Source organism: Carassius auratus, chromosome 17, assembly GCF_003368295.1.
Source record: "Carassius auratus strain Wakin chromosome 17, ASM336829v1, whole genome shotgun sequence".
In the NCBI taxonomy this organism is placed as follows: domain Eukaryota; kingdom Metazoa; phylum Chordata; class Actinopteri; order Cypriniformes; family Cyprinidae; genus Carassius; species Carassius auratus.
Window position 1 is genome coordinate 17,833,435 of NC_039259.1, and position 26,009 is coordinate 17,859,443.

General features: G+C 34.9%; 1 protein-coding gene across 2 annotated transcripts; it reads right to left on the reverse strand.

The window, feature by feature from the left end:
* LOC113117463 (SH3 domain-containing YSC84-like protein 1) lies at positions 1-23,583 on the reverse strand. 2 transcript variants are annotated; one of them, XR_003294164.1, is made up of 8 exons: positions 23,449-23,583; positions 17,949-18,024; positions 16,635-16,748; positions 15,217-15,263; positions 8,756-8,828; positions 8,533-8,589; positions 792-1,356; positions 1-711 (listed from the first exon to the last, which is right to left on the reverse strand). XR_003294164.1 is itself a non-coding variant. In XM_026286159.1 (7 exons), the coding sequence occupies exons 2-7, from the start codon at positions 17,971-17,973 to the stop codon at positions 1,307-1,309; spliced, it is 366 nt and encodes a 121-aa protein (XP_026141944.1). In that variant the 5' UTR covers positions 17,974-18,024; positions 23,449-23,583; the 3' UTR covers positions 1-1,306. The 2 variants fall into 2 exon arrangements, 1 of the variants encoding a protein (XP_026141944.1); XM_026286159.1 differs by having other exon boundaries at positions 1-1,356.
* Between the last annotated feature and the right edge of the window lie 2,426 nt (positions 23,584-26,009).

The following is a 26,009-nucleotide window of genomic DNA, read 5'->3' on the forward strand; positions in this document are numbered from 1 at the left end:
TCTTGAACTTTTCTACCATTTAATTCAATTTTTCCAATCCAGCTGCTTACTAAAATTTCCATGTACTGTAGAGAAGTGTGGACTAAAAAAAGTTCCAAACACATTCAATCAGTTGAAGTCTTTCAACAGGAACAACTCTCTGCACATATTTATGCACTGACCTATGCATATATCTGCTGTGTTTGAAAATTCAGCTATAGCTGTTATTCTTACCAGCTGTAAAAAGAATTAGCATTTTGCTTATTGCATTATATAAGTTGCCTATTTAACAAGACTTTTCAAAGGAGATGCACAATAGCTATTTTCTACTTGATTGTTGTACTCCGTACTCAGAACAAGATCTTTAGCTTGTATTGACACCTAGTAGGCAAGGACACTTGCAAGAATGAGCAAGTGTCAATATGATACATTTTAACTTCTAACTCGTTTGTTACAGTAAGAAGAATCAAGACTTAAACCAGCACCACAGACAAATTGTAAGTTAAAAGTTACGTAATAATCTTTATCAGAACTGATATACATTTATTGGCATTTAAAACCAGTAGGAAAACAATTCATGTTTGATTAACATTTGTGCAAACAGCAATAAATTAAAGCAACAAAAGCAATTATTCATTCGCTTCCTAAAAAGGAAGTAGCAATAAGGCAGACGTGAAGTTAAAAGATTTTAATTCATAAAACAATAAATAAGGCTTGTTATAAACTACGAAGCTTATCATTTGTAATTACATTTGTTTGCAACAGCTGTGCAGTGCTATCAGAGGGAAAACAAGCAGCCCACAATGGAAAACCATTGTGCTGTCAAATACCTGGAGCAACTTAACTTAAAATACCACAATGTCACTTTTTTGGTTTCTGTGTATGCATATAAAGCATAATTGTATATGTGTGTGTGTCTAAACTATTCCATAACTAAACATATAAAATGAGAACACTTTAGTAGTCGACCCACATTCCAGTAACTGAATGGCAGAAATTAAATAAAGAAAATATTTCACCAATGCCAGGAACATTGAAAAACAGAGCCCTAAGGGGGATCACTGACCCCAAGTGCTCTTAAAAATATACTCCTTCATCATGAAATGTCATTTCAAACTGTGCAAAAGAAAAGGACCCTTCAATGCCAGACATCATTTGTCATCAGTTTGAGATGTTTCTTTTCTTTTCTTTTCTTTTTTTGTACCTTCAGCTATAGGACACACAATAAGCTGGAATATCCCAACCTGAACTCTTAGTTCTCCTTCCCACCAGTCGTTCTGCGTGTAGCTTTTGGTGAAAACAGTGATGTGATCTTCTAGAACAAAGCTCAGATCTCCAGGCTGCTGGCGACCACTAAAGCACCACCTGATGCTTGATCTAGAACACATTAGAGAGGAGAGATCACTGTTTGGCTGAAAACACTTTCCATTATTGGAGCAATTTTGAAAGTGTAATTCGAACAACAAATCAGTGTAAAGGTAATTTAAAGATTAGTAACATACAAAATGATCCCCAAACTGTTATTCTTCATTACTAAAGACAATAAAACATTTAGTAAAACATACAACCTGATTAAAAAATATAAATAAATACATGCATAAAATACTAATAAATAAAAAAAAGTTTGTGTTACTGCAGCATTTTCTAGTTACAAATCAGTGTGAAGGTCCTATAAATGATTCTCAAATGGTAATTCCACTGAGGGTTATTATTATTATTATTATACACTAGTGCTTTTCTACGGTTTACTACGGTTAAAACTGAAATTAAGACCATACAAACTCATTTTCATTACTTTAAAAAAAAGTACTACACTGTAAAAAATGACTGATTTTAACTGTAAAAAAACTGTAAAAATGCTACAGTACTAACCTGTTAAATGGTTAATGGTAATTTCCTGTAAACTTTCCTGTAAACTTACGTTCCCAGAATTCTCTTCGTTGCGTTTCAAATTTAGTTTGAATTTGATGTTTTTTCTTTGAAATAACTTAGGTTTCTTATTTTTTTCTTATCTGTTATGTTTATTGGAGTTGTATATTACATATAATGTTGTTAAATTAATTATAATGTTTATTGCATATTTAAGTTTAATGAGTCTCACCATGATGGTGTTTAGTGCTTGTGTGAATGACAGTCTGCACCTTCTATGTATCATGTTATTTAAAAGCTGCTTGTGATGGGCTTTATCTCATTACTTTCTCATCACCATCTGCTTTTGGTGGTTACCAGTGTATTACAAAGGTACAAAACAGATTTCAGTACTTCAATAAGTTGGTATATTAATATTATGTCAGTTAAATTATGGTATAAAACTGTAAATTTAATGTAAAACTGTTAACTGTTACTGTATTTTTAACAGTATAAAACCGTTAAACTAAAAACGATGTTACCATATTTTTTACGGTATAATTCTGGCAACCACAGCTCCCATTTTTTTACCGTATATTTACGGAATATTTTTTACAGTGTATTCCAGCTAGTTGTCAAGGAAACATTTCTCATTTTAACTTGTATTTAAATAACTAAAAATAAATCAAGTAAAACTAATAAAAAAAACTACAAAGCATTTATAAAACTAAAATAAAAATATGAATAAAAATACAATAGTATCTCAGGTATATACACTGATGCCACATTATTAAAGGCCATAAAACAATTAGTGAAACATTCATGAACTTATTATTAAATTTAGATTAAATAAATTTAAAAAAAATTCATAAACATGTAGTGTGCATTTGCTTTTGCATTTATTTACTGCAGAAATTTATTTGATTTCCTAAAAAATCCCTTGATGGTATTTCAGCAGTGCTTGGAACGATATAAAAAAAAGAGCTATATGCATTTAATTAAACTGTATGATGCAGTTTTTAATGCTTTTCATTATTTGTATGGTAGTTTGATACATAATTGCATGTAAATGTATAAATGTTGCACATACAGTGGCATTAGCAATCTATAAATATGTATGGTATTGAAAACGTGCCTATATAAGGTTGTAATGCCAAATTGTCAACACTAGAGAGCAGCATGTGTACTCCTAAAACAGATACTGAGCCCACTTTGGCTCAGTTGACTGGCACTCTTCCTCAAACACACACAGTGTTGTACTTCCAACACCACAAAACTTTCCAGCTCGTACTCTAATAGATGGTGGTGCGAAACACAGTATTAACATCTGCAGATAGGATCTGTCAGCCAGGGGCAAAACCCTTTTCTTTACCTGTCTATCAACATGTTAAGATATAAACAACTGTGCAATCATTTCTCCTGTCAGGTTATCACACAGCAAATGTAAACCTTCAATTACTGAAACTCTTGACTATGCGTTTTAACACAGAGCAGGAATAAATGCACTTTGTTTGTGGAACTTATAGATTTAGAGTAAGTTGTTTTATTCCTTCCTTTAGAGGTCTTTTAGGAAACGGACATTTAAGCAAAATGCAAAACACTCTATTCTCGATGCGTGGTTAAGTGTCACAAAAGTGCAAGACACACCTGGCCTACAAATAGTGCAGATTTTTCTAAAGCAACTGAATGTTTTATTTTGAAATATCAGTTTCCAAATTCATTCTGATGAACCGACTTGTAATAAGAGGAATGGCTTCTTTTTCTTTCCCATGCAGGGTTGCCAGGTCTGCAAAACAACACCAGCCCAACAGCAGTGAGTTTGATTGACAGGAAATATGACCAATCGTTATGTCAAATCTGACATAACATTTTTATCCGACAAACAAATCAGACAGGGGAGTAGGGCCTTGTCCCAAATTGCACACTTCATGTGCACTTGAGATCTTGCACCTGAATTAACTTCTGAAGTATTGACATCTTTCCGCTGTTAAAATAAAATACCTTCTCATGTTCATTCACGTTTATAGGAAAAGATGATCAGTTTATGTGCCACTTGAACTGAGACGTTATAGCAATCTGTCACGACACATTAAAGAGCCACAAAATGGCATTTATTGTTTGAATTTCTTTAAAAAATGACAATATGATGTGGTTAGAAAGCGGCATGGCTTGTCGAACATAGCAACAGTAACAAAGTGGGGCAGGTCTTTGCGAAGGGTGAAATGCTATACAAAACTTCTCTGGTATTCTGTGGCGGCGAAGGAGAGATCGCTTTAATCCACGGCAACAGTGTAAAAACAGCCGAATTTGGTAGTATAGTATATATTTAAAACGGATTTTGGATTCCAGATTTCCCACGTGGTTTCAGATCGTTTCATTCATGTATCAACATAAGCAGAGTGACATTCAACATGCATTGAGCTGGCTGAATGATAATATCTGCTTTGCTGGGAAAGTGAAGGGAAACGGGTGTCGAGGAGTGAAGACATACAAGACAGGAGCAGGGAATCAGATGGAGGTGGAATGTGGTTTCACACTGTTGGCACCTGCTGTGAAATCTCCTGAATCCAAATAAACCTCAGGCGTTGCCAAAAGCTTCAGTCGAGCCGTTTTTCACACTAAACGCTTTTGACTTGTATCCTAAAATAACTGCATCCATTCGACATAATGCTCATTCCCGCTACCACAAGTGCAAGATATGACAAGCCGGCCACAAGACAGCAATACAATCCAGAGAGTTTCTTCAGATCTGAAAGGGCTGTGTATTTTGGCAGAGTGGTGACATCTGAGCTATGTGGTTTTTTACTTGCACACGCAATATCTGAAAAAGTGACAGTTCATGACAGGAAGGAGGGCCTGCATTTTCTGCACTGCTAATCAGATTGGAGGGTTTGCTAAGCCCTATCAGGTATAAGGTGACCAAATCCAACTGATGTAACCATAGATAATCACTGGCACCTGGTTATGGTGGAAGGCCTAAAAAAAGAAAACGCTGACAACCTGGATTCACTTTTAATTCTGAAGGAAAAGGTAAAGCGGGATGTATCAGAGAAACCTGTACAACAGCTGCTCAGCGTGCCATTACACTTAACAAATCAAAACCTCATAAAACAGTTTCCCTTTATAGACAAAGGAGTCTTTAGAAATCAGGGTGGCTCTATAACCACCTTTTCCTAAGGCCAGGGATCCATCTAAATGACTGTATTATTTACGGCTATAATGATCTTCAGGGGAAGGAGTGTTAATGAAACAGTGAGGAGTGAGAGTTTTCCAGGTCTCATTTTTCACAAATGATATCATGATAATTGGGGGGAAAGAAATGTCTGCCAGTAAAATAAGCCATGTGAACACACACCCAGGGACTTTTTTCCAGCTTGCAACAATGCAGATGAGAATCTCTTTGACTCATCATCAAAAGACTGTAGTTAGCTTTATCAAGATGGAGTCTTTCTAGTAAGACATCTGCAACTTCTATGAAGGTGTACAGAAAACTTAGGAAAAAAAAGTCATTCCCTCCAAACCATTTCATTAAATGTAATGGATTTTTAGCTTAAATCTCCCTACTTTAAAGTTTTGAAGTAATGTAAAGTATTTGAGAAACATGACAAGAACACTATTTGTTTCATTCCATTTGTTGACAGTTCAGTTTAACAAAAGAAGATATTTTAAAAGATTTATTCTTTGAAGAAGTTTAAACACGGTGTCTGTGAGGCATGTTCAAAACATCCCAAGCGCCCGACAACAGCAACACTGGGTCAACCAATAGCAGGAGTTTGGGGTGGGCATAAGTGTTTGTTCAACCAATGGCAGAGAGCAAAAGTGTTTGGGAAACCTTTTTAAAAACAACCAACAAAATTTGGCCTGATTTACACAGAACGGTTTCTATGTAAACACATGCTAAACCGTTGACCTTTTTTCGCTTGTGTGTATTTTGCGTTGTCTCAAAGATGACTCATCATTAAGACACGACACTCAAGTTAAAATAAGTTCAGCATCTTGAGACCTAATGTTACTCCAAATTACTGCCTCAGTCTCATGTTTTTCAAAGCAAAATCACATTCTGTATGAACAGCCCCTTAAATTTATAGTAAAATTCCCTTGTACTCCCTGTAGAGTATTTGCATTGGTCTATATGGTTTTGCTGTGCCAATACAAGTTCGTAAAATAAAAAGAGAGACATCTGTTGTCCTGATTTTGATGAAGTCATCCAATGTCATGCTTTGACATACAACAGATGTACCTGTATACTTATCCTGAATTAAGCAATGACAACTGACTGTTGAAAGACGTGTCTAGTATTTGGCTAACAGTATCTAGTCCCTGTACAATGCACTTGGCTCTCTTACACATGATTCTCCTCTGGCCAAAAAATTGCTGTTGGCTGAGGGTTTGGTGTCTTATGCAGTTGACAGTCAAAGCTTGACACATCATTTAGGTTGCCAGGCACTTGTTGTTTTTGAATGACTGTTATCAACTAGTAGAATATTAACATGTAATTTGACAAAATCCGGTAATTAAGCATCACACAGTGGAACTGGAAACCTATTCCCACCTGAAGGAGACGCGAACAATGAAACCTTATCTACGGCAGTCTCTAACTGTCTGATTCATGCTGAGGCACGTGCACATTTGAATCAATTAACTTCATTTATACATCAGAATCAACAGAGATAAAAATAACAAACAAATGCACCATAATAGCACCTAAATTAATTAAAGAGTAAACACGGGAAATGAGGGATATCAGCTAATCATCCTAATAACACATGCTTCAGGCTGCCGTTTAAGCAAGAGAAGAGGAGATGATATTAAAATACACATGTTAATTTAGTTTCAATCTAAATTTAGTTAGTTGTTGTGTACAGTTTGACAAGGTTTTACTGTTCAAATAAATGTATAAGTGAATTAAGTATCAATCATTTATGTAATTAAAAAAAGGCAAATGTACAGCCAACTTTTTTAGTGGCTAAGGCGAAATGTTTGACTTGGCATCAATGCATTCAAGAACGCCTTTACCTAGAACAACAAACCCCACATCATTTATCTACGATCGCAGAACGTGTCTTTAGTTTATGTTAGCCTTAGCACGCTTGATCGCCCTCTCTCATAGCGTCATTCGCTCACACTGAATCAACGCCAGTTGCGCAAGCCAGAGACACCAGAAGCAAACACAACCTGCAACGTTCTGCAACTCATGTTTTTCTTCTGGGGTTTCTTTCTAACCACGAAGAATCCAAGAAGACCCCTGACACCATCACAAACACATGCAAGTGACATTCAGTGTTTTCCTCCAGCTTGCTAGTCAAATGGACTGAATGCAGTGAATAAAGCTGAATATTCAAGGTTCTTTTAATTAACTATTCAGAGACAAGTTACTGGTGCATTGCATCTAGCTGTTCTTTTAAGACTTCCGCATTTAATTCCTTTCAGTTATCCTGTATAAGCAGAACCCACTATAATCCACTATGATAAAAGTTGGCTGCCCTGAACATGAAGTCACTGTGTAATGTTATTATTATAATGTTTTCATGATCAATCATCGCTGTCATTTGCACTAAAGATGGGCACAAATACCCTTATGCTGTTTAGTGGGGAATAAAGTGTACAATTAGCCATAAAATAGCCTTAAGGACTTGGGGTGATCCAAGACTTCACCTCCTCCAAGTTTTTTCCTATTTAAAGGACAGGGAGGTTGCCAAATGTTTTGATGCTTTGTTTTATATGTGACAAAATCCACCAGTTCAGAATTAATTCAAAAACAAACACATCATTTAATAGCAAGTGGCCTCTACCCTCACGGATGATAATGTCATCTCGCTGTGGGAAAGAATGTGTTTGCTGCGTAGCAGACTTGTGACATGGCAAAGAGCATCGAGGACCTTCCGGGGTATAGGAAGATGGGAAAACGGCCAGTCTCCAGTTCATGGCTCCTTTTCGAATTCTTCCCAGCCAGACAGAGTGACTTTTCTCGAAACAGGGCAGGCAAAGCCACTCCATAGCGTGTTTTTATCTAATCCCTATAATTCAACTTTAAACATGGGCCTTTAGGAACCTAATGAAAATAAATGAGACCGTTAGTGGAGCTGAATTGATGACAACACAAATCATCCTCCAAAGGCTGAGCTGATTAATGAAAGGATCTCACACAGCACTGGGTGTTTCTTCTTGTGCATTTCTGCAATTTAATTAGCCGTTCCTAATCTTGCGGTTTTAATCCACTTTATAATTTATCAGTGTCAACTGAAATGCATGACCACATTGTAATCTTTATTTCTCAAAGGTATTTCTTGTTGTTTTAAAAAGTGTCTGATTAACCTCATCATAAACAGAAGGAATAATCCCTTTTGTTCGGATATTCTGCTTGATAATATGCTTGAACACGCAGGGTGAGATACAAAATATACAGTAAATTCCTCTTCTGTTATGTTATTACCATAGGCGCAGGTGCAAAGTGTCTTTAATAATACTGCATAATTTCTTGACAGAAATTTTTGAATACTGTTTTCTTTTGGGACTTAGACATATTACTCAAAAATAAATATAATTTAATTTTAATTTAAATTTGAGTTTAAATGTAATTAATTTGTAATTTGTAATTTGTAATTTAATTTAATTTAATTTAATTTAATTTAATTTAATTTAATTTAATTTAATTTAATTTAATTTAATTTAATTTAATTTAATTTAATTTAATTTAATTCTCACCTTCGGTATCCCGGTTGTCCAAGTTTGGATACAGAGCTGGTTTCACAGCTGCAGAAGCTGCAAAAATATTACTTTTTATCAACACAAGCATAAATAAGTCACAATGTCAGAAGCAAAGATATAGAAACTTCCCTTCAACATTAGAACAGCACCAGTTCAGTCAGTCATTAGTACTCTGAAAGATGAAAGGTGTGAGGATTTGAGAGGTCACTCGGGGGCTTACCCTGTGTCTTGGGTATGTAGGAGGAAGCAGCTCTCTGTGTGGGAGGCCGTGGTCTAGCTGGTGCTGAACTCATCTGTGAAAACAAAGACCCCCGAATATACATCAACAGGCTTGTCTTTCACTCAGTGAACTTCATAAACAGAGACTGGCACTGATGCCATAAAATCAATTAGTTTAAGTCATTGAAAGAGCAATTCAACTTTTTTTATGTAAGCTCAGTTTAACAATAAAATATTAATTTGTATTAAGTAAATAAGCAACTAAATATGCATTGCTAATAGTGGCATACAGATACATAACTTTGAGGTCTCAAAACATGATTTGCACAGTAACTTTTCATTTTACTCGTTATTATGATAGGGAATCCCTTGAGTTGTGTTGACCTGATTTCATGGGACCAATCTTTATTTTTCCACATAAACCCAATGACCAAAACATGCCACACAAACTATGAGCTGCCAAGTGGAAAGCCTATATTACTGTCATCTACTGTGTTTTATAGTAGTCTGATTTATAGTAGCCATCAAATAAAACTCACAATTAGCTTTTAATGTGCAGAAAGATTTTACCTCTCGTGCTTCATGTAATTTATTCATTTCTTCATTCCAAACTACTTCAAACTTTTGAAGAAAATATGTACTATCATGTTTGTCTCTAGAAGGGTCTCTCTGCGCACTCTTTGTATCACAGACTCAAATAAACAATATTTTTGACTCAAATGAGTCAAAAGGTTTGTTATTTTGCCTGAGAGAACAAAAAAAGACCGGAGTAATTGGAAAATAGCATGACTTCAAATCCCATCAAGTATAGCGATTAAAGTAATTTTGTTATTTTAATTTACAGCAATCTTGAAATAATTAATGATGTTGTCAGTCAAATTAATGTGATGTTTTAGCATGCAATGACAAATCACATGAGCATTTCTAAACCGAGCAAAAGAGTGGATCTGGATGGGTCAGGAATATTTATTTTGTTGCTAATCTAGTGATGCAAAAGAGCAGTGTAAAAGTACCTATTTAAGCAGTATGCCATTTGGAAATGTTTTCATTAAATTTAATCCCTTGCTACATTGCCATGCAATATGATTCTTGAAGAAAAAAAATCTCTCTACATTCGATAATGTTGGGAAACTGCCTAAACTGTCCTCTCACAGTTTCACTTTATTTGTATCTTAAAGAACTAAGATGTTTTGCATCATATGTATTGCTCTTTGTAAGTTAATGGGACCTAATTGTATACTGCTACAAAATTCTGGGTAAAAGTTGCTTGGTTCCATTCATGTTTGTCCAACGTGGGGCAATAGTACACAAACAGTGACCTTCTTGGAGGCTTGCATTTGTTTGTTCTGCCAGTCGATGGTGTATTTCTAAGGGTAGTCCTGAAAAATGGTGTACAAAACATATGCTTCAGGTGGGGGTTTCACATCTCCATGAATGTCTTGGCCATAAAACCTAATCAAAAGTAAAGCACACATAAGATATTGAAACTGTAACACAATGGAAACATCAGTGACGGGCTTTGATGCAGCATTTAAACTCTTTAACCTCGAACACTGCAATGTGCTTACTTTCAGTTTGTTTCTTTGCATTCGGTGAGTTAAGAACCGACGAGAGACACTACAGCATAAAGGTCACGAGATTTGCAGTACCAGTAGACAGCTGCTGTACTGCGAAATACCACATCTGCCTCCAAATTCCTGTCAAAGATGCTTAGTCAGACTTGTATAAGGAAGGAATAAACAAAACAGTCAAAGCTCATAGTGAAATCTATTGGAAATATTAATATTTTCAGTCATTAATAACTGGTATTTGTTTGGATTGGGAATAATAAATAAAAAAAGTCTCTAAGGCTTAAATTATTTACATTTACATTTAATCATTTAGCAGACTCTTATCCAAAGCAAATTACAAATTGATTTATTTAATAAAAAACACAGTAAAAAATGTAATATCATCATTGAATTATTACAATTTAAAATAATATTACGATGTAGTTTAAAATATAATTTATTCTTATGATGGCAAAGCTGTATTTTCAGATTTCTAGCAGACATTTTTTGTGCGATAATACAGTAAATGAAGTCCAATATACAGTAAATGACTTTATTCCAACTTTTGTTCTATTTAATGCATATTTGCCAAAAAAAATTGTATTTAATCAAAAAATAAATAGATAAATACTGACCCGTCATAATTTAGTGTTTTAATACCATTTCCATTTTCAACATCCCTCACTAACTATGAAGGTCAGGCTCAAATGACCCTGACTTTAACAAACACAGACTTTCTTTTCTAACAGAAATGTCTCTTAAAGGATGTGCAGAGTAGTAGCTGCTAAATACAGTCAAAAAAGGCACAGACTGTGTGTAAATGTGGACTGAAATAGTATAATAAAATATTAATGTAATTTTTAAATGGTATAGCTAGCTTAGTTTCAATAAACTATGCTTTCCAAATTTCAGTTGAATTTGGTATTACACCTTATTCTTTTTTATTTAAAAAATATCATATAATATTACCCCTATAAAATGTTTATAAAATGTCCAAGATCCATTGTCCACTTAATGAGTAATAACTGTATTCTTTAAAGAGACCTTGATTTGTATGTAACCACTGATTTTTATTAAAATCATGAGATGTGACATTTATATAAAAATATCCAAGTAGGTGGTAGGTTGGTTCTAATCCAAAAATAACTTGTTTCAAAAGAGCACATACACCCTGCAGTCATTGCTGCCAAACCAAATCCAAACCCGATCTAATCCAAGCCAACAAATCAAGCACATCCACATTAAGTGGAATCTTAAGTCCTAGTTTTCAAAGCTAATGTAGTGCAGGCAACCATTCGGCACAATATCGCTTGCAGCTCTATTCCAGCAAGATCCATAAACAACAATTAAAGCAGTGAGAATAAAAAAGGACTTTCCACACAAGCACAAACACAGCAGGATCCATCAATAAAGAGTAAAATCACTGATTCGCCTCAGAACAACGCAGCTGTCATTTACACTAGCACTTCTGAATGGCTCCTAATGTACAGTATGGACACCTGTCATTATCTATAATTCTCACTGTATTTTCTGCACAGGCTCATGCTTGTCAAATTATGAATGACTGTGTTGTAGGTAAAAGCTGAAGCTGGCAGCTCACAACTGTATAATTTTTTTGTATAAACATGCCATGGGAGAAAATGAGTACCTTGTGAATGTGATCAAAATACAGATGGCTTTCATATTCTGTTGATTTTACATTTAACATTCAGCAAGAGGAAAAGGTTTTCCCTCATTGCCTTCCATAAATGCACCAAAACTGCAGTTCAAAAACATTAGACAGCTAATTTATACCCTCAGATAAAAACTGTCAAAGCTCTCCATCACCTATGTAAACACCTTAAAAAACTTTCTCCAAACAAATGGACCTCAACAGTTGATTTACAAACCAGTGTAACATAATGAAACTCACAAGAGCTCAAGGACTCCAAAAACCTCTTCTCATTCCGGTCCACATGGGCCTGGCAGCGCTTGCAGTAACATTTATAAAAAAAAAAAAAATCATAATACGAATTGCCGAATATAAATCAAATGTTTCGCCCTGAAGCCATAACCTTTGATTTTAATCAAAAGTCAGCCAGGTGACGCAGATGCATCTAGATAAAAAAATAAAACACTAATAAAACTGTCATTTCAAATTCTGACACTGATACTTAACAGCGGGACATTTGCTCAAATCACCCAAGTTTCCAAACCATTAGTGTATATTATTTCCTCTCTTCTGCCCCCTGGCAAAAGAATGGTGTACTACACTTGCAGAGTGCAACTGTAAAATTGCTTGTTCTGTTCCTAAGCTGTAAGTCGATTTGGATAAAAGAGTCTGCCAAATAAATGAATGTAAATGAACTTGCTTAACTGCCAAGAGGCGCAACAGCCACAGTGATCTCCTCTGAGTCAGGATGATAACAAAATCTCATGCCTGGAGATGAAAAAAGAAAACATACGTTCTTGCTTATGTATAGTGTTATATATTTTTTTCCCCATTAGATTACATTGAATTCATTTTGTACTATATTTAAATAATTTTCACAGGTAGCATTAAATTATATAAAATATTACATTTAATTATTTTATAGTTTATAGTTAATAATATATATTCAAATATTTATTTAATATCTGTATAAATATTATTTTTATTAAATTAAACTAAATTAAATATTTACTTCCTTTAATATTTAATCTAATGTTTAAATATTAGAAATAATATTTCTTAAAATATGACGAGAAGCTGTCCTTTTAAAGAAAGTGATAATTTTAGACTAAAATTTCTGACTTCTATTCCTTCTAAAGCTTTAATTAAACAGCAATCTCAAAATAATAAAGGTCTATAAAATATTAGAAAAACTATTACTTTTTTTATTTTTTGTTGTTGTTGCAGGGCCACAGAAATGTGATCTAGCTCTTTTGCCTCAAGCTGCCCATTTTGGCTTTGTCAAGCCAACATCAAAGTTTGTCACAAACTTTATCCTCTAGTTTACCCTGTTCCTTCACCTGAGTATAAATAAAAACTAAACCACTATCGTTAATTAATAAATATAATCAACTTTGTTTTCTGCTTTGTCGGATTTATAAAAAAGTGCCAAAGACAGTATGCTGCAGTATAAATGATATAGCTGAATCTCTACTGGTGGACATTTCCACCGCAGCATGGTATACAGTACCTTCAAACATCCCAGACCTAAAACACTAAACACACGTTTTACAAGATACTCCGATCTGCCTATTCTAGTGTTACAACCGGCATCACTCTTTTCATAATTTTCTATATTTACTAAATTATATCAGGTTTTTTGAGCACCAGAACATGAGATCTCGCTATAAATCACTCTGACACGCACCCGGCCAACTACTGTGCATCTGTCGCCATCAAAACATTAAAAAGAAGCACTATACTCTCAGCAATAGTTTTAATGCTTTTTAAATGCTGGATGGTGTCGTAAGATTTGGACCCATTTCAGACATGCTCTAGTTTTAATGCCTAAAGATAAAAATCGATATTTCCTGCACTCCCTCTCAACTTATCAGGTGTGCTGGTACTAACTGAGAGACACAGACCGCAGAGCTAACCACTGCGCCTGAAGGCTACTCGAGAAATTAATCAAGACTGTCAAGATGCACCGGCGCTCGGTTCCCAAATGACTCATCCAAGCTGCAACCCAAGGTCAGAAAACAAAGTGCAACTTCTGCCTGATGCTGACAAATGACTCGCTGGACACAAGCAGAGTGAATTCCTGTGCCAGAGACAGGAGGATCCACTCTATGCAGTGAAAAATAAATAGATCCAGACAAAAGGCTGGCCTCTGATTTTGGAAAACGGTCAGAATGAGTGGTTCATTATTTACATGCTTTAACAGAACACCATGTAAGATTCATAGGAAACTTACTATTAATGTGACTTTACTTAAAATCAAAAAAAGAAAATGTATAATTATTAAAGGGAGCACCTGTTTATTAATAAATAATGGAGAAAGACCCCAAAATCTTTTTACAAGATGACGTCCATAAAGTGTGGGGAAAGTTAATTATGTTCTTATAGTTTTAGAGTTAATTGCACAATGATTTATTCTTGTTTTTATTTATTTAAGAATATTGTCTTTCTTCATAGTTAAAACTATGAGATTATTTATATTTGAAAAAGCTAATTGATTGACAGCTCTAATAACATACATGTTTTATTTGGGAGATGATGGAATGAAAAAGAAATACAAAACAAGACAGCCAAGTCAGACAGGGCAAATATTTCAGTGTCTTGATGTTCTTGTCTATGCATGACTCAGACAATCTCGACTGAAAGAAAACATATTTTTTGCATTACACTGCATGTGAATTAATTTACTAATTATATCCTGATGAACCACCTATATGTCTGCATACAGAGCCTAAACATTAGGCATACAGCATAGTGTAGTCCAAAATGTTAATCTGATACATGAATAAACATGTTGCGTAATTATTCTTGAACACTGATTCAGCACAAACTATGTGAGACTGGAATGGTTAAAAAAATACCTATAAAACCTGTCAACACTTAATTTTAGAAGCCATAAAATGATTATTAAAAAAAAGAAAAAAAGAGAGAACTATCATAGCACTATCAAATAAGAAGCCAAGAGGAATTTTAACAAAAAGTAATTAACCCAATATGTACATGGTACACTCCTAAAAATAAAGGTGCTTCAAAGGTTCTTCACAACGATGCCATACCAGAAACATTTTGGTCCAAAAAGGAACCATACAGTCAAATGTTCTTTAAAGAACCATCTCTTTCTGACCTTTTTATAATCTTTTGTGAAACAGAAAGGTTCTTCAGATGTTAAAGGTTCTTTATGGAAACATTTAGACCAAAAGGTTCTTATATGGCATCGTGAAGCACCTTTATTTTTTAGAGTTTATATACAGAAAAACATATTACCTCCAGACCAAGTTTAAATCCTCCACCGAGTCCAGCAATGTCAATGGCTGAGGGAGCAGACCATCTTTCAGCACAGAATACATCAACAAATACATAATTTAACATTAAAAGGAAAAAATACACAAACGTCACACTATGCATTTATAAAAAAATAAAAAATAAAACTTTAATTTGGGATGCCCTACTCTAGAATTTGTTTATATTTTTAAATAAGCAGAAACAGACTGATAGCAACCTGTTAAAGAGATAGTTCACTCAAAAATGAAAATGTGAGTTTTATCTGCTTACCCAAGGGCATCCAAGATGAAGGTGAAGTAGTTTCTTCAGTAGAAGATTTTAAACTGAAACATTGCAGTCTATCAGTCTTAATACGTGTATGGGAATCACAGCTAAAACATACAAAAAAGCTTAAAAAATAAAATAATTGAAACCCCTAATTGAGATTGTAGATATAATGTCAATGGTCCATTTAAGAGATAGGTGTCGGTAATGCACTTACAATTCTGCGATCCGCCATAAAGCAAGAAGGCGGCGCCTAATGTGTCTGCTTCTTAAACGTGCTCAGGAGAGTTCTAATAGTTCAGACATTGCGTGAATTGCGTAAAAAAAACTATATAAATACTGTTCAGTTTCTTGCACAGACCGATCGTTTTGGGTCTTTACACATCAGTGTATCATCACGAGCTGCAGGGTTTAATTTGGTTTTGTTTGTGTATGTATTTTTTTGTTTTATTGTGTTATTTAGCCGTGATTCCCATCCACTTACGTTATAAGACTAATATACTGCAACGGTTTGAGATCTTGGTTTGTGTTCTACTGAAGAAACAAAGTCACCTACATCTCGGATGCTCCAGGGGTAAGCAGATAAACATAACATTTCATTTTGGGTGAACTGTTCCTTTAATGTAATTTGCAATATAAGACTTCTTTTTGAGATTAAAATACATATAGCACACCTAAAACATAAGCCCAATTGTCCATTATTATAAGTATTACAGAAGTTTAAATCAAAGTATATGTTACTATCAATTAAATACAGATATTAATCCCATATCAAAATAAAGATCACACAACACAAAAAATTAAAGGCCACCTCCAAACTTGTATTAGCTCTGCTTAATGTACACTAACAAAACACTAACATTCATAGTCAATGAAGCTCTAAATGACCTTAAGGAGTGTTTTGTTTATTCAGTTTAGAATGTTGCTAAGGCAGCTGCCAGACATCAATTACTCCAAACCCATGAAACCTCCCTTATTACTCAAATTGGTCTATTTTGTAGTAATAGTTTTGGTTTAGACAGGAAGAAAAAATACGATTTAACTTTTAAACATAAGACATAAGAATATAAATCAACTCGTATATCATTTTCTGACCTTACCAAGCAAATAAACATGCACACTGAAAATGCACTTACTTCCATCAGTGTGCCTTGCGATCACTATCCCACTGCCATCCCTCACAGTAATCATGAAACCTGCATTGAAGAGTGACAGGACGGCCAGTCCATGAGGCTTGGCAATCACATGGGCTGGTGTCAAGTGGAGGAAAAGATAGAGTAAATGAACATGAGATATTAGAATTGAACTTGTGCAGGCACAGCTGTTCTGCATCTAAATAGAAGGGCTGAAATATGATAAAAACTCAATTAATCTGCAAATGCAAGATGAAACAGGCACGGTATAGGCAGAGTTGATTGGTGCATTGTGTTTTTGCAGAGGTTGCACAGATCTGAGTGAGTTGCATTCATGTCACTTTCTGAAGACATGCATGAACAGATACTTGGCAATGGACATGAAGAAAGACTGCTAGTCATGTACACAGATGACATCAGTCAACAGAAATGCTAACTTTGAGCAGTTAAAAGCAGTTACGTGTCTGGCATGGGCACTCTTACTGCATCAGGATTAGTCTACGGTGTGAAAAAGCATGAGAAACTGTGGCCCCAACATTTTCTGACACACAAATAAAAAATGTATGCATAGAGATATCAATGTATCAAAGTGGCATTTCTTTTTTGACACCAAACTCTTTTAAAAGATTTCACAAAATTATGTTTCAATTGTTAAATTAAATACTTATTCAAAATGAAGAGCATGTCCATAGTTAATGTGATCAATTTTGGGGGAGCTGACTGGTTAAGCTTTGGTATAAATGGCTCTGTTAGGTTCGTGGTCTTGAATCATTTGTGTGATGATGCCACTTGGTTTGATGTTTTCGTATTTAATGCATTGATATTTCTAAGTGTTACTTACTGTAAGTGTTCAAATACTTTGTGGGTCAACTGTATTGTGTAAATAAGAAAAAAACATCACTCCTATTGTACCAAGAAAAGTATTCAATGTAGTTAGGGCTGCCAAAAGATTAAGACATTACATTAACTACAAATAATCAAATTAAGACTTAATGAAAAAAATGGGTCAGAAGGAGTAATTAATCTAATCATTTTGATGATTTGCAATAATTCATTTAATAACTTACACACTGAATTTACCTAAAAAGAAAATTTGCCATTCATCATAAATCAACTGAAACAAAACTGACATTTTCATGAATCTTACAGTGTTTTTAGGCATGGTTTTCCAAGAACAAATAAGGTACAAATATCACACGATTCTGTCTGACTTTTACAGAGATTCAAGAGAATCATCATTTTGACTTAATTGAATTCATTCTAAAAGACAAATGTTTTTGCATTGCTTTCTTTTACGAGAGCAGAGACCACAGTTACCTGGAATAAGTTTGCCAGGTCCCATTGGATCCTTCAGTGCTCTCAGATCTTAGGTTAGCAGGAATAGGGTTATTCACTGTAAAAGAAACATCAGAAGCAATATAAACTCATCTGGCCCTGCGTCACATTCCAATAATCTGAACCATCAAATGACTATTACGACAAATTTGACAAGTTTGCATCTTCCTGAATGCTTTAAATTCTACAATGCGAAAACATTTCTCTTGCGGCATCTATGCTACAATGAACCTGAAACATGATTCAGATGTCAAAATGATTTAAAGGCTATAGGCTATATTTAACCACTTGTTGTTAAACACGACACAACAATGACCTGTTCCTCTATTATAAAGTCTCTCCATTTGAATATGACAAACTGTTAACAATTCAGTATCAAATGTCAGCATAACCAAATGGTTATTTTTCTAATCTCATTGATAATTGCACTAATTATATTAGCGATACAGTCAGTGATTAGGTTCTTAGCATTCATGCTGATGACTTTGGGTTAAAAATTGTGTCCCCCACGAGATACAGTCTGAGTCAGATTGCCTCTATTCCTGTTCTTTCTCAATTTATTTGAGCCATTCTACAAGCCATGGCACTGATGCTGGTTGAATAGCATACTGTATATAAAGTGAACATCCTATAGACAAATAACAGTGTCTAAGATTGCCATATGCCATATGGTGTAGCTATTATTTGGCAAATATAATTAATTAACAATTACTCAAACATTGATATCAGCTATTTTCAAGAGCTATTTGACTTAAAATACAAAAAAATAAAATCACAAGCATGAAACTTATAAACATGCCCATGTAATATTAAAGTCACGTGACATTTTTAAAGTATTTTTATATAAATGATTTAAAAACTACGTGCCATGTCACTTCATCAATCTATACTACAAAAGCATTCCTTTTAAATAGCACCACACCCTCATTTTGTGTCATAAATGCATCACATTCTGCAAACTGATTTTTTAAGGATGAATCACTGGATATATTGGGGTGATCCAGCACCCTTCTGCTACAAATGAGAGTTGCTTTTGGCAGGTGCACTGTTTCTGTGGTTTACGCAGGGAGGTGTTTTCAAAGCGTCACTTTAAGGCACATGCAGACTTTCCAGTTGTAGAATTCTTTCGAAACCAGTCACATCAACAGGACTATTCTCCCCTTAGCACCTGCTTTAATACAGTAATACCAGAACTGCCACCAATTAGGCCATTCTGTCCAGTTAAGCCTTTTCAAGACATTTTTGAGGAGACTTTGACTTTTGAAAGTAATGATAAGTAATGACTTTGGCTACAGAGTAGGTAAATTAACCAACTGATAAGAGCAGTTACTATTTGGCATCCTTGAAATAGTTTATTTTTTATTTTTATTATTATGTACAGCTTTAAATGAATCACTCAAGGTTACTTGAGAAATGTTACTTAATTACAGTACTTTTACACAAGGGTCACTAAACCTTTATAAAACACTTTTTAAAAAGTCCTTTATTGGAATCTATGGATCCAAGATGAAGTGTTCTGTTAAGTGTTCCATTCCACAAATGGCTCTTTATATTGAAAAAAAGTTTTTTTTTTTTTTGTTTTATTTAAATGTTTTTCAGAATCTTCAAACAAAAAAATTATTATTTTAAGAAAAATTATTTGGGGAACCCTCCATGGCATCACTGCAAAACCCCCATTTGAAACCTTTATTTTTAAGAGCCTAGGGTCCAAAAAGGGCCAAAAATCCATAGATCTGGCTCATTCATATTATATCTGTATATCATGAATGTGCAGGAAGAGTCACACACCAAGTTTATTATAAGGTTACGGTCTGAGCAATAGTAAAACAGATTCTTGCCTTCACCCAATAATTACCCCAAGATCAGGACATCACATGAAAAAGCAGATGACTAACAAAGCACTCATTCACAGTCACTTCAGATTATTTCCAAAGTAAAAAATGTTTTTGTACTGCTTCAAGTGCCTACAAACCATTATTTATTTTAAGAAGCGTAAACAGTGCTCTAGCTTGAAAAGAACTGCATACAATAGGGCACAAGGTTTGGGAAAGTGAATTGGAGTACTGAACTTTGTAAGGCCTGAAAGACCAACCTACTGTAGAACTTGTATCAAACTTTCTCAATTTACACAAAGTGCAGTTAAGTAATAATAATCTCTCATTCACATATACAATGTAGCGGTAAATGCCAGGCTGCGGCTGGTAACACCTCTATGATTCTCTTTCACTCTCGTCATTTCTAGTATTAAACAGCTGTGTGCTGTGAATTCTTCTCCCATTTGTCATATAGCTCTTGATGTAATGCATTAGAATAATTACTCTCCCAAACTGCTGTCAACGTAAATAAAACGTTACATTCTGAGAAACCTAAAGACTTCTACGTAAGCAACTTTGTCAAATAGCATTTCATCTATCAGATATTCTGCCAAATCACCTCACGAAAGAATGTCTGTCTGAGTCATCAGTCTAACCTGATCTCATGACGTGTTTTTAAAGTAGATTAGTACGCACCGAACAACGTAATGGTGTTTAAGGGACCAGATACAAACAAACCAAAACAAACGTTTTATCAGTGGTAAAGGTGTATTAGTGATCTCATGTGATGTGACAGACCACATCAAATCAAGTCTGCTTTATTGTCAATTCTTCCACATGTACAGTATATACAGAGAATCGAAATTGCGTTACTCTCAGACCCCGGTGCATACAGATAACACTAACAGTAGAGCCTAAAAAAATCAGCAAACTGGAAGGGGTCAAGGGAGGAGGGGAGGTCAGACTTGATGTGGTGCATGACTGTTCAAAGCATTTCATAAGGATGGGAGTAAGTGCAACAGGACGGTAGTCATTGAAGCAGGATGGAAATGGCTTCTTCGGGACTGGAATGATGGTGGTAGTTTTGAAACATGTGGGAACAACAGCCTGACTAAGTGAGATGTTGAAAATGTCTGTGAAGACATCAGTGAGTTCTGCTGCATAGATAGTTACTTGCACACATATGCAGTAATGCTTACAAATTCAGACTAATAAGGATTTTCATATGAAACTTCCGGAGTTGGTAAAAAGTCCCGTGCAAGAGGCTGACATTTCATTATTATGTCATGCAAATTAAATGGTTTTTATTTGGCTGAATTATAGTCAATAAGTCATCTCAACCCATAACCCAATCGTTTGTTTATATCATTGTATTATGTTATCTCTGTGGCAGTGTTCATGTAAAGCAAAAATAAAGACATAAGTTACCAAATATTTTTATTTCAAATAAATGCTGCTTTCTATTCAATGATGGCATATACTGATTCAAGTCCATAAAATCCCAAAATCTTACTTTTTGAGCCCTGCAACTAATCATGTAGTCATGCATATTTTATGAGTAAACACTTTCCATATTGTGTATAATATTTTGGTCCAAATATATGTCTCTTGGTTGAAGCTCCTGTAGAAAGAAAATCAGCAGATGCCAGGAAGAGATTGCATGAGATGCCCTCGTTCTCAAAAACCTTGAGCAATTCTACATAATATAACAGACAATATAACCCAAATGCAAGCAATATGGTTTTGAGTAAGCATAAACATGGTTTGTATACACCACACAATGTGCTTAATTACTGACTTCCAAGGACACAAACATTTGCAAACCAAACAGAACTTTGAATATTAGTGGGCCTCTGCAGGTTTTGGCAATACTGTATAATCCTCCATGCTTGTTTTCAAAGATTTTTTTTACTTTTTATTTTAGCTGGTACAATAATCAATTTTGGTACTTTGATGCCCAATGTGATTTATTTATTTTTTTGTCCTGAAGCGGAAATCTTTTGAAAAACACCACTAAAGAGCAACTGAAGCCCTATTTCCAACCTTAATGTCAGCTGCCACAGAATAGTGTGAGCCTTGGGTCTTTTTCTGATTTATGTTTAGTACAAGAATCCACTCTTTCTGTTGTAGTTGAGAATTTCCTTTTTCTGTTCTAGCCTACAGCTTCAATACATGTGTCTTTGGCAGAAAAAAAAACACTGTACCATTAAAGAGTGAATTCAAACGGGGACAGTCACGAAGCAAAAAAAGCACTGAACTTTGTGACCTGAGAACATCTGGGGATATGCAGGGTTGATGTAGCTCTCTCTCTCTCTCTCTTACATGATAAACATTTTCTTAAGGTTTGAGTAATTCTGTAATTTTGCATTGTATAAAGTAGTCGTCCCCCAGATCTGACAAGGACCGGTAGCAACAAAGCTTTTTTGGGGTGCATCTTATTAAGCCCTATTCTACTCATTTCCTCATGCCTGTAAAACCTGAGCTGCCATACAGAGGAGGTGGGCTAATAAATGCAGCTGTCATATCAAACATAATGTGAATACAATTTTTGTGATTATTACTGTACAAATAATTACTGCTTACGCAGCTAATTAGTCAATTCCTTATTAACCTAGCAAAATAAAGCATGTAAAATGCAAATACCTGGGACAGTGCAATTATGTCTTAATTTGTAGTTGGAAGAGATAATAAACAATTACGAATGCAGCATTGATCCAGAGAGAGAGAGCACGCAAACATATTTTTGTTACTGACATTCACAGTGAGAATCTTCTTTCAGGGCCTTTTTATGTTTTTTTTTTTTTTTTTTTGTTAAAGGGATCAAATCAAATAGGTCAAAGGTCAAGATAAATGCAATTAGTGTGGTTCTAAAAATATATGTCAGTAAATCAAGTCCAAAAATGGTAAAAAAGTATGATGGACTCCTTGAAGAATTTCCAACAAATCCCTTAAGTACAACTTAAATTGACCCTTAGTGGTAATTCGTTAATTATAGCTTTAAAACCATGCGACAAATCCTCATGCATGTAAACAGAGCTTCAGGAATGTCGAAGGGACACTCCAAATCATGACAAGTTGTCTGTTTCAAGGTGGAGATCTTAGATCTATTTTCCCACAGGGGTTAAATGTATTGCTTTTGTCAATAAAGACCGCAGACCGTCCGTATTGTCACGTGTGACAGCTGTGACGCGAAATAAAGTGCACGTCATAATGAAAGCTGGCATTTACGTCATCTATTCTTAGTCACCTTTTCGTAAATAGTAAAAAAAAAAATGTAAATAAAGTGCACTCATGTGTCTTGTCCTATCTGTGATAAATGTGTCATAATCTGAATCTGATCTGATTTTCTATTAAACATACTCTTTCAGTTTTCCTGTAAGGGACATATAACAGAATTACACTGACTGTGAATAAATACTCTGAAATGTTGTTGTTGTTGTTGTTTGTTTGTTTGTTTTTGGTCAATCAACACTATTTAGCAGCTGCAGCTGAGATTGTGCTTTACAATTTAGTAAAAATTTGCCGAAAAGTAATATAAATGCCACTTCACTAATATGTAGAAACAAAGCCGCCTCACAGTGCGTGTGAAAATTTGCAGAGAGACTCGATCAAACGCTGGGTTAGCTATTCATTTCAGGGAAACATGAAAAACCTTCTTTAGTACTCACTCTTATCAAAAACGTTCTTTATTCGCCAGGACCGGAGACTTCTCGAAGTTTCAAGTTGACTTTTATGCAGTCTCACCTGGTGCAGGTAAGAGAAGTTAAACGCCATGGTGTACACTTCCGATACACCTGCCAAACCCGTTTACTTAGTCTTAAAGGACCTGTAAGGAAATAAAACCAAATATAAAAGTACTTCAGTTCGCTTGGTAAATAATATTTTCGAAGGAATGCCGTGAAAAAAAAGTCGCATGTCACAATTACAGACCATTATTTTAAGCTACACAGGATTCAAAGTTATATTTAGCATTTTTGATTCAGGCAACAATGGGACACAGCAAGGAAAATGTCATTTGACAACAATAGGACCCTTGCGCGCTCTCGTGTACACAGACTCACGTGTGAAAACAAACAGACACGCGTAGTTGTGATGACAAGTGATATTTCTAATTTATTGCAATGTTGATAGCGGTCTTTAAATAGACAGTATGCTTATATAAAAGTGTATCATTAGAAGTAATGTGTAATAAAAACCATTCCCGCTGATAAAAACAGAAAAACTTATCTTTCCAGAAAAACTTAATAAGTTTGAGTATAAATGTTTGTGTGAGTGAACAAAGAGATTTACATGTTGTTGCTTTTTTTAGTTTTTTTTTTTAATCTGCCAGCAAGGTTTTACATTTTGGTAATTATCTTTGTCTCCCGGTTGCAGATTATCTTGAGTTTGATATTCCTCCTCATGAGGAATCTTCTGCGGTGAGCACAATGTAAATGCGTGGTAAATCTGGACTCGAAGGTTTTTTAGAAACGTGTCTCATTTACACTGTTGTTGTTACAATCTATAAACAGAACTCTAAGGCCTGTTTCCCCTGGGACATTTATATTGTGCCAAAAAACAAAAATGTCTGTTGTTAGAGAATTTAGAATGGGTCATGTTGTGCTAAAAAAAAATTACCTCTGAAATTCTTGGCTTGATTGGTTATTCTTGAAGTTTGCTTTCTTCACACACACACACACACACACACACACACACACACACATAAAATATATTTTCACACATTATGTCTTTTTTTTTTTTTTTGTCTGTAATATGATTTTTTTAAACCACTATCCACAAGAGCATTTGTCAACATTAATTTTGAACCCATGAAAAGTCAAATTATTTATTCTTTATTAATATTATAACATAATGCAATCCTTTTTGTGTCTACAAGCGGGAAAAAAATAATTGCCATCTGGGTCTTAAATGTACATTTTAGGTTCTCATTATAAAAATACAGCATAAAAATAGAAGATTGTTATGTAGGTGCTTAGGAAAGTTATTTTGAAATAATCAAACATATGTGTTTAAAAACATTATTAACTATCATTCTACACTTATTCTTATTTCAGTGCAGTCATCTTGTTTAATACTATCTTCATAAAAACTTTTATATATACATATATGTGTGTGTGTGTGTGTGTGTGTTTTAATTCCAGTTCAGAATGCATAAGAACATACACACACAAATATATATGTATGTGTGTGTGTATAGAGAGAGAGAGGACCATTAATTATAAATTGAGTACTTAAGTGAAGTGAAGTGAAGTGACATTCAGCCAAGTATGGTTGACCCATACTCAGAATTTGTGCTCTGCATTTAACCCATCCGAAATGCACACACACAGAGCAGTGAACACACACACACACACACACTGTGAGCACACACCCGGAGCAGTGGGCAGCCATCTATGCTGCGGCGCCCGGGGAGCAGTTTGGGGTTCGATGCCTTGCTCAAGGGCACCTAAGTCGTGGTATTGAAGGTGGAGAGAGAACTGCTCATGCACTCCCCCCACCCACAATTCCATCCGGCCCCGAGACTAGAACTCACAACCCTTCGATTGGGAGTCCGACACTCTAACCATTAGGTCACGACTTCCAACCCAATTGAATTGTTAAATTGTACTAATTAAATGTAGTGCAATATTTCAAGTATCTCAAATAATAATTAAACTTTACAGGGGTCATATGATGTTGCTAAAAAGACAATTTTGTGTAATGCAATGTGTTTATGCAGTTTAAGGTAAAAAAAAAAAAACACATTATTTTCCACATACTGCACATTATTGTTTCTCCTCTATGCCCCGCCTTTCTGAAATGCATTGATACTTACAAAGCTCATCAGTTTGAAAAGTGAGGTGTGCTCTGACTGGCCAGCTATCCAGTGCATTGTGATTGGCTGAATACCTCAAGCATGTGACGGAAAGGTTACGACCCTTAACATACAGTGATGCTGTGTCCCAGCAGAGTGAGACAAAACCAATAAAACCCATTACAAACATTACAAACACCATTTGTTTCATCCAGTGGGGACATAATTACTGATTATAATAACTTGTACTATCTTTTTATGCATATCACGCTCCGTCAATATAAACCCATGTCTGCATTTGTGATTGGAGAAACAACAAACAACAAGCATTACTCTACACTGCTAAAAACTCACATTTGAATCGTCAGTGGCAAATTCTTTAAATATGTAAACGTACTTACAGACTGTGAGTCAGAAGCGTCAGACTGTTCTTAC

What these genes read in the sequence shown, in the direction of transcription:
- LOC113117463 (XM_026286159.1), bottom strand. Translation starts at nt 17,973, where the DNA reads ATGGGACCTGGCAAACTTATTCCAG. An exon ending in ACCTGGCAAACTTATTCCAG is followed by an intron (nt 16,749 to 17,948) that starts GTAACTGTGGTC and finishes ACTTGACACCAG; the next exon opens with CCCATGTGATTGCCAAGCCT. An exon ending in CGCAAGGCACACTGATGGAA is followed by an intron (nt 15,264 to 16,634) that starts GTAAGTGCATTT and finishes CTGCTCCCTCAG; the next exon opens with CCATTGACATTGCTGGACTC.